Consider the following 9,114-nt stretch of genomic DNA (forward strand, 5'->3'; position numbering starts at 1 on the left):
ACACCATAAATCTCTGACTCCCGCAGAGTGGGTTAAGGGAAAATATGGCCTGTTTGAATTCAGCACTAATTTCAAATGGCCCTGCTGAGATTAGGTTTCCCATCTTGTGATTCATGCCTTGTCCTTTTGCCTCCAGTACTGGTAAAAATGAGATCCATCATAAATAGAGGCAAAATTTCTGCATTTGGGTCACCCACCACTTTTAAAGAGGTATCTGGAATTGACCAGCCTTTGAAAATCCAGAACACTGGGACCCTGGAAGGACAGCAAAGACAACAATGGGGGAAGAAACTGTTGTGTTGGCCCAAGCACAGTGCTGGTGGAAAATGGCTCTTTGTCCAAAGAGACAGAACTTGGGAACCATGGAATCAGCATTAGATGTCTTGCTGCCGGAATATTGAGCAAAGCGACTTTCAAAGTTACATTGGAAGACTCATCCCAACTTGGAAGGCAGAAGGGACCGTGTTGGAATGCCAGGAGAAATTTAGACTTTTATCTACAGGCTACATATATGCTGAGAGCTTGGCATAACATAAATGTGGTGTGGACCTTTCGATTGCCTTAATTAGTTAGTGAGGAAAATATCTTGTCTGCAGTTCAGTGCATTCGTTGCCTACTTTGTAATGTTTAGTCGATGCTGATTTTAGTTTGCTTTTGACAGCATAAGCTGTGTAACGTGAAACCTTTTCATGCACAATCTTTCCTTTGGTCACTGGGAAATTCATTTCTCTTTGTAAAAGTTAGTGCACTTCATGGGGAGAATAACAACAGCAAGAAACATTTTCCGCTGCTGAGCGAGTCTCGGACAAGGGAACAGAATCTTGAAATCAGAGCCAAGAGAGAATTCAGGACACACTTTTCTGTGCAAAGAGTGAAACTCTCTCCTACAAAAGCATTAGATACGAGCTCATTAATAATTTTAAATCAGATGCAACGGATATTTGCTAGCCAAAGGCATTAAGGAACATTGAGGTGAGGCAGGTGCATCAAGCAGTATTTCAGTGGCAGAACAGGCTGGATTGGCTATTCCAACGTTCTGGCTTGCAAGTGAAAACATACGTAGCCATTACTTCAGAAATTGGGGTAAGGTGATTTAGCTTTAGTTTTTGAATCCCGCATCCTGTTTGACACAATAGTTATTTGGACCTGTATATAGAAACATAGAAACTAAAAGCAAGGATAGATCACTCGGCTCTTTGAGTCTGTTCTGCTATTCATTATGATCATAGTTGATCATCAATAACATAACAAGCAGACAAGCACCAAATCAAAGGAAGACGCTGCCGAGAATCTGAATCAGGGCACTGTATCAGTTGCAGGAACCTGATTTTAAAACTCTGTTCTACCACATTTTAGATGCAACTTGACCTTAAAGAAACAGCTGGAAGCCATTTAAAAAACAGAGACTTAAGGGTTTTAGTTTGAGAATTGCTCTCTCTGAGATCACAAATAATCCTTCAGCCAGCCACCGCCCAACCCACCAGATTAGACCTGCCAGCCAGTTGGGTGCAGGGATTGACCAATTGCCTATCCTCCCACAACAGTTTCAACAAGGCACTAGTTTGGCCCCTGTTAGTTACTGGCAACACTTAAATACATCTGGATCCATATTTGAACCCTAGTTGCATTTCACACTCAATGACTCAAGTCAGCCCTTCAATAAGTGGTTTTGCCAATGGATTGTAAAGTATTTTGTGCAATTTATATGCCTTAATGTCAAAAAATAATTGATTCATTGAACAGCATTCATAAAAGGGACCTGATGAAGTGCATCCCAGGACATTGTGGGAGGCTAGGGAGGAAACTGCAGGTCCCCTAGTAGATATTTGAATCATTGATGGTCACAGCTGAGTTGCCTGACGAGTGCAGGTGGCAAATGTTGTGCCTTTGTTTAGAAAGGGCTGTTGGGAAAAGCCTGGGAACTAGAGGCCAGTGAGCCTCACATCTGGAGTGGGTAAGTTGTTGGAAGATATTTTAAGAGACAGAATCTACAGGCATTTAGAGACACAAGGACTGATTAGGGACAGTCAGTATAGCTTTGTGAATGGAAAATCATATCTCACAAATTTGATTGAGTTTTTTGAAGGGGTAACCAAGAAGGTAGATGAGGGCATACAGTTGATGTTGTCTACATGAACTCTGGCAAGGCCTTTGACAAGGTATCACATGGTAAGTTGTTACATAAGGTTAAATCTCACGGGGTCCAGGGTAAGGTAGCTAAATGGATACAAAATTGGCTTGATGACAGAAGCCAGAGGGTGACAGTAGAGGGTTGTTTTTCAAACTGGAGGCTTGTGACCAGCAGTGTGCCTCAGGGATCAGTGCTGTGTTCACTGTTATTTGTCATTTATATTAATGATTTGGATGAGAATACAGGAGGCATGGTTAGTAAGTTTGCAGATAACACCAAGATTGGTGGCATAGTGGACAGTGAAAAAAGTTCTCAGGTTGCAACGGGATTGTGATCAATTGGGCTAGTGGGCTGACGAATGGGAGATGGAGTTTAATTTAGATAAATGTGAACTGATGCATTTTGGTAGATTGAACCAGGGCAGGACTTACTCAGTTAATGGTAGGGCGTTGGGGAGAGTTACAGAACAAGGAGATCTAGAGGTACATGTTCATAACTCCTTGAAAGTGGAGTCACAGATGCACAGACTGGCGAAGAAGGCATTCAGCATGCTTGGTTTCATTGGTCAGAACACTGAATGCAAGAGTTGGGGCATCTTATCGAAGTTGTACAAGACATTGGTAAGCCCACACTTGGAGTACTGTATACAATTCTGGTCACCCTATTATAGAAAGGATATTATAAAACTAGAAGCAGTGCAGTACTAGGATTCTACCAAGACTTGATGGTTTGAATCGAAGGGAGAGGCTGGACAAACTGGGACTTTTTTCTCTGGAGCATAGAAGGCTGAGGGGTGATCTTATAGAGGTCTATAAAATAATGAGGGGCATAGATCAGCTGAATAGTCAATATCTTTTCCCTAAGGTTAGGGGAGTCTAAAATTAGAGGGCATAGTTTAAGATGAGAAGGGAGAGATACAAAAGTGTCCAGAGGAGCATATTTTTCACAGAGGGTGGTGAGTGTCTGGAACAAGCTGCCAGAGGTAGTAGTAGAGGCAAGTACAATTTCGTCTTTTTAAAAGCATTTAGACAGTTACATGGGTAAGGTGGATAGAGTGTGAATGGGCCAAATGCAGGCAACTGAGACCAGATTAGTGGTTAAAAAAAAGGTGGCATATTCGGCTCATCGAATGACCTCCTGCACTGCAGGGATTCCATCATTCTATGAAGTCTATTGGTAAACACCAACCACAATCCCACTCGGGTCCTATTCCCATAACCTCTCACATTTACCCTGCTAATTGCCTGGACGCTACAGTCAATTTAGCATGGCCAATCAACCTAACCTGCATGTCTTTGGGCTGTGGGAGGAAACCCATGCAGATACGGGGAGAATTTGCAAACTCCATACAGACAGTGACCCGAGGCCGGAAGCAAACCCAGGTCCCTGGCACTGAGAGGCAGTAGTACTAAGCCCCAGTTAAAACTTCTCAAGCATTTTCCTGCAGTTGACTGACTAATGCACAAGACTGTGTAGACAGTATGGTGGATGGGGGTCAATGAGGAAAATTGCTTTTAGTGGCCTTTTCCTATCTGTTACTTTCATACTGTGAGTCAATCATGAACTACATATGTGCCACTCTAACTCAAAGCTGCTCTGGCAGATACCCAGAAACAAGGTGGCAGACTACCTTCCTCAATCAGGGAAAGCTGTTTGATGCTGATAAGCTATCCCCAATAAATATAAAAGTACAATCAAAAGATGAACAGCCCAAAGACTGATTTTCCTTTCCATGCACACAGTCTACATTCACCAGTATAGAATATGTTCAAATTTAGACACATGCTTTGCACCTCCTAATTACGGATTCAAAAGTGGCTCAAATATGCACATCAAAGAAACACATTCAACTTAGTGATGACAGTATGGATACAAAAAGAACCATATTTCACTGCTGAAAGAAAAGAAACCTTTTCTCATTAGGGACCAATAACACTTGCACACATTCAATATTTGATCACGATCTAATCTTTCAAGAAATTAATCAAGATTTCTGCTTTTGAGTTTAATCGTGCCATTATGTTGCAATACACAGCACCACATTGTACTTCCTTTAAGAATAAATATGCTCTACTTAGACTTTGGTGAATCACACCTAGAAGAATCAATAATCACAGAGTTTTAGTTCAGATTAATACTTTTGAGTTTTAAAGTGTTTTGATTGCGATTGCACTAAATGAATTCAGCATTAGCCATACGTTCCTTGTTGACTGGATTAAATTTGTTCAAGTACATAATGCAAAAACTCTTTCTTACCACCCTAACAACATGGCTCAGCTCCAACATCAAAAGTAAACAACTTGCTACTGCGGAGTCACATTTCCATTTCACAAAGCAGCCTGATTTGGGACATCCCTGTGACAGAATGGCGATCCAGTGGCAAACCAAGGCAGTTCTGTGCTCCGATGTCCTTGCAATTAACACTGTCAAAATTAATTTCACATCGGACTCTTGGAACTAACAGAGATGAGTCCCATATCCCATCAATGTGGATTAATATATATACAAATTCCAGAACTGAAAGGGCCTGAATGAATGCACTGATCTAAACTGGAGTTTAGAAGAGTGAGACGGATCTCATAGAAACTTATAAGATTCTAACAGGATTAGACAGGGTAGATTCAGAAAGAATGTTCCCAATAGTGAGGGGAATCCAGAACTGGGGATCGTAGTTTAAAACTGAGGTGAGGAGAAATTTCTTTACCCATAAGGTGGAGAATGTGTGGAATTCACTATCACAGAATGTAGTTGAAGCCAAAACGTAGTTTGATTTCAAGAAGAAATTACATGTAGTTCTTGGGGCTACAGGGATCAAGTGATATGGAAGGGGGGAAATCAGGATACTGAATTTGATGATCAGCCATGATTAAGATGAATGGCAGAGCAGGCTCAGAGGGCCGAATGGCCTACACCTGCTTCCAGTTTGTGTTTCTATATAGTCTCTTCCATGTCGCAAAGTGCTCCACAACCATTAAATTACATTTGAAGCACGGTCACTGTTGTAATGAAGGTGCAGTCAAATTGTGTACATCACAAACACCCATGAGGTGAGTCACCAATTAAAAAGTTTATGGTGATGGCAGTTGAGGAGTAAGTGCTGTTTAGGACACTAGGAAGAAATTATACGCTCTTCTTCCAGATAGCGAGAATGAATGTTTGATTCTACCTGACAGCATAGCTGGGGGCCTTGGTTTAATCTCTGATGGTGCAATACTCTCTCTGTCCAGAATGCTCAGCACCATATCTTTATTAACAAGCCCTAGGCTGCAACTGAACTCATCGCACTGTGACTCGAAGACAAGAGTGAAATTTGTTAACTCATTGGTTTACCCCCACTAAATTTAATTGGATAAATTTAAACAGTTATTACATTCAGAATATTGTTTCAACTTAACAATTAGTAAATAATCCTATTACTACGTGAATCTCCTCTCCCAAAGAAGATGTTTAAACTATTGTTTCATCCCTTTTACCTCTCCTAGGTATAAAGTCCAATTTGGGGTCAAACTTGAAAATATACCCTGTTATCCTACCCGGAGCCTTTCTACCAGAGATGGCGTGAGGGTAAGCAGGGTTACCCAACCACAAGAGCAAGTGACCAAGTGAGAGTTTTTAATCAGAGACTTTTGTTCAAATTTACCCCCAGGTCTCTTCCCTTCCCGAAAGTGGCCCCCTGCAATCTCTCCACCTCCCTGGCCACTGCTGCAACCCCACAAAGGTGGCCCAGCAGCTGAACACTTTTAAATTTAATCGTTTAGAAAAGTTGGAGAAGGCACCAAAAACACAGATGCCACTGTGCCGTGCTCCCCTCCCCCTTTATCCTGCTGCTGCTTCTTCAATGTTGGAAAGGTTTCTATTGGTCTTCGTGCTTTAAGAACTCACTCTCCAGTCACTAATTAGTTAGAAACAGAAAATCGAACGACTGATTCATAACCTGACTCAACTCTGCTGGAATAAGTGAATGCATAAAGCAATGCACACCACCCCCTCCTCTACCCTCACCAGCATGACAGCAGAACAGAAACCTGCTTTGCAAACATGTTTCTGGACGGTACAGCGATCAGCACTGCTGCCTCACAGCACCAAGGACCTAGGTTCAATTCTGGCCGTGGATGGCTGTTGTGTGGAATTTGCACATTCTCCGTGTCTGTGTTTGGGTTTCCTCCCACAGGCCAAAAACGCAGGTTAGGTGGACTGGCTGTGCCAAATTGCCCCTAGAGTAAAATGCATGGGGATAGGGCAGGGGTTTGGCTTGGGTAAAATGCTCAGATGGAGACTCGATAGGCCAAATGGCCTCTTTCTGCTCTCTAGAACTATGTGGAACATTTCATCAATACCAGCCAATTCATCCTCAAATCAACGGGAACAGACTCAGAAAAGCAAGATGTCACCAGAGAAGTCGCCTGAGCGACTGACTGAGTACCATGGATCAACAAAGACTTCAGCTCACACATGGCACAGTGCATGATGGATTGCGGCATCAGCAGAATTGTTGTACTGTTACGGCACACCTTGGCCTTAGTTCAAGCTAACACGCCTTTGACACTGCGTTTCCCATACGAACATCACACCATCCAGAAATAAAGTAAGTGTTCTCCAAACATTGGGACCATGACCCCTATCTGACCCTAATGCCAGCATCCTGACCTAAAGGATAAAACCCTGTCCTTAATGCCAGCAGGCAATCACAAAATCCCTACAATATAGGAGGCCATTCAGGCCATCAAGGCTGTACCGACCACATTTACCCTGCTAGTCCCCCTGTCATTAGGGTCAATTTAGGATGGCCAATCAACCTCACTCTTTGCACATCTTTGGACTGTGGGAGGAAACCGGAGCACCCGGAGGAAACCCACGCAGACATGGGGAGAGTATGCAAACTCCACACAGTGACCCAAACCGGGAATCGAACCCAGGTTCCTGGCACTGTGAGGCAGCAGCGTTAACCACTGCACCACTATGCCAGCAGCCATTCCTGATTCTGACTTGCCCAATATTCATGCATGCACAATCTAGGTACAGAGATATTTGGAAGTGATTAGAAGTATGGAACTGGCAACTCTAATTTCCCGCCCCCACCCACGCCCCATCCCCTTCCTTATCCAGTAGCACCAAAGTTGATCCAAGTTTTAAGAGATTTTTCAGCATGAGTATTATTTTTTAGGCTTCAAAGGTGTTCACAAATGGTTTTTAGAGCAAAGTGTTAAATGCCTCAACGCATATGTGCTGCTTTATAAATAATTGATTTTTTTCACAAGACACCAGAGAAGGGAACTCTTAATTAAATTGCCCACGGGACGGTTCAAGCAGAGAGAGTAAAAATAAACCAGATCCTTTTCCAGGTCAGGGTTACAAATATTCTCATCCTGGATGAGAAAATCTCAAGGTCAGTTCATTGCAGTCCAGACCTTGCGAGATTAAAGTGGGCAGTTTGGGACCGGTATGTCAATAAATCAAGGGGAAAAAAAACAATTGCAAAGGGGTGCTGGTACAACACAGCAGGGAGACGAGTTGGAGTAAACCCACCCTGGGCATGCAAGCAGAAGCCCAGATGGTGCTGCCAACTGCAAGTGACCCATCGGGGAAGTTGGCTGAAAGATTTGAAATTTGTACGAGATAACAGCGCTTCAAGCCAGGACGCGCCTACAGCCCCTCCCTCCCTCCTTCCTCTGTAGACTGACGCATAAACTCCGAACCGCAATGACTTGTGTGTGTGTGAGAGAGAGAGAAGCACGTATGCTGACTGTCTCTTCCGTGTCCAAAAAAAAATCCAACATAGGCATGACAGAATATTTTATTCCTGCAAATAAAATCACCGATTGACTAAGTTTCTTTGAGATGAAGAAAGACACAATCAGTCGGTATATAAAAAAAAAGGTGCTTGCTTGATGGTTGGCATAGATGACACGAAAAGCATGAAGGCTGATGGAAAAGATGTGTGTACCTGGCTGTAATGTTGCTTTTTTTAAAAAAAATGTAACGTGATCATATTTATATTTTTTTAAAAAAAACTAAAACCAAGAGTTTTCAGGCTGATTTTTCTTAAAAAATGACTTTGCACACAGAACAGAAAGTAACGCAATGCGGTCAGGAGAGCATGCGAGATGAGGAAATGACTCTTTTACATTCACCGTCCGGATGGGATGTTGAGTTAAAATACAATAGAATAGAAACCCTACAGTACAGAAAGATCAATGTTTTACTTAATAAACCAAGGTGAAATGTAAATCCAGCACAGTGATGCTTTCTGGCGGGCTGTGGAAAGTCAGGCTCTCTCTCTTTTCAGACACACACATACACCTCTGCCACAACTCATCCTGTTGCTACATTTTGTTACCTTGTGCATCCCCTCCGCTGGTCAGGACGCCGATGGATTTTCCACACCCCGAGAATTTCTCCAGCAATTTTTTGTCACTGTGCGAAGCGTCTGCTTCCATCGTTTATTTTGAGACAGGGATAGTTTTTGAGCCAAAATAAAGGAGATGTTGAGTTTTTTTTGCTGTTAAGGTTGGGTGGGTGCTCACAAGCCCCAAATGTTACTCCCGCTGCTCAGGCTGTGGTTCTCCACGCTCCACCTCTCAACCTAACCTTGACAAGCCCGCCCCATTGTGCCGTCAGGCGCATCCAGACTGACAGCCGCGCTAAGCCTATGGCTGAGTAGCCGTTCCCCGAGGCTCACCAATCAAGAGGCGCCAGAGGACAAGGGGTGGGCGGGCTAAGAGGGCTTTCCAAGTTAGGATGCGCCACCACCCCCCCCCCACCCCCACCCCCAGGAGCCCTTAAAATCTTGTCCTCGTCCACCTCCTATTGTTCTCTGTCTCCCCAGGTCTTTGTTCTCTGTAGAAGTCTATGACTTGAAGGTACTGGCGAATTACCTCGAGGCTGCTCTTCACGGATGTTAAAGAACTTCAAAGTATATGAAGATGGAGTTAGTGCAGGGAGGGGAGGACCACGCTACTGAGATACGAACTGAACTATATTTT

General features: G+C 43.3%; 1 protein-coding gene across 4 annotated transcripts in view; it reads right to left on the reverse strand.

Moving 5' to 3' along the window:
- Positions 1–8,716, reverse strand: part of LOC145358429 (ATP-dependent 6-phosphofructokinase, platelet type-like) — a 123,693-nt gene extending 114,977 nt beyond the window's left edge. For all 4 annotated transcript variants that reach the window (XM_080212503.1, XM_080212522.1, XM_080212513.1 and 1 more), the window contains exon 1: positions 8,469–8,716. In XM_080212503.1, the coding sequence (XP_080068629.1) occupies positions 8,469–8,568 (100 nt within the window). In that variant the 5' untranslated portion in view covers positions 8,569–8,716. The remainder of the gene's footprint in view (positions 1–8,468) is intronic.
- Positions 8,717–9,114: the final 398 nt, after the last annotated feature.

This window comes from Carcharhinus amblyrhynchos, chromosome 2 (assembly GCF_965287045.1).
Source record: "Carcharhinus amblyrhynchos chromosome 2, sCarAmb.v2.hapA, whole genome shotgun sequence".
NCBI lineage: Eukaryota > Metazoa > Chordata > Chondrichthyes > Carcharhiniformes > Carcharhinidae > Carcharhinus > Carcharhinus amblyrhynchos.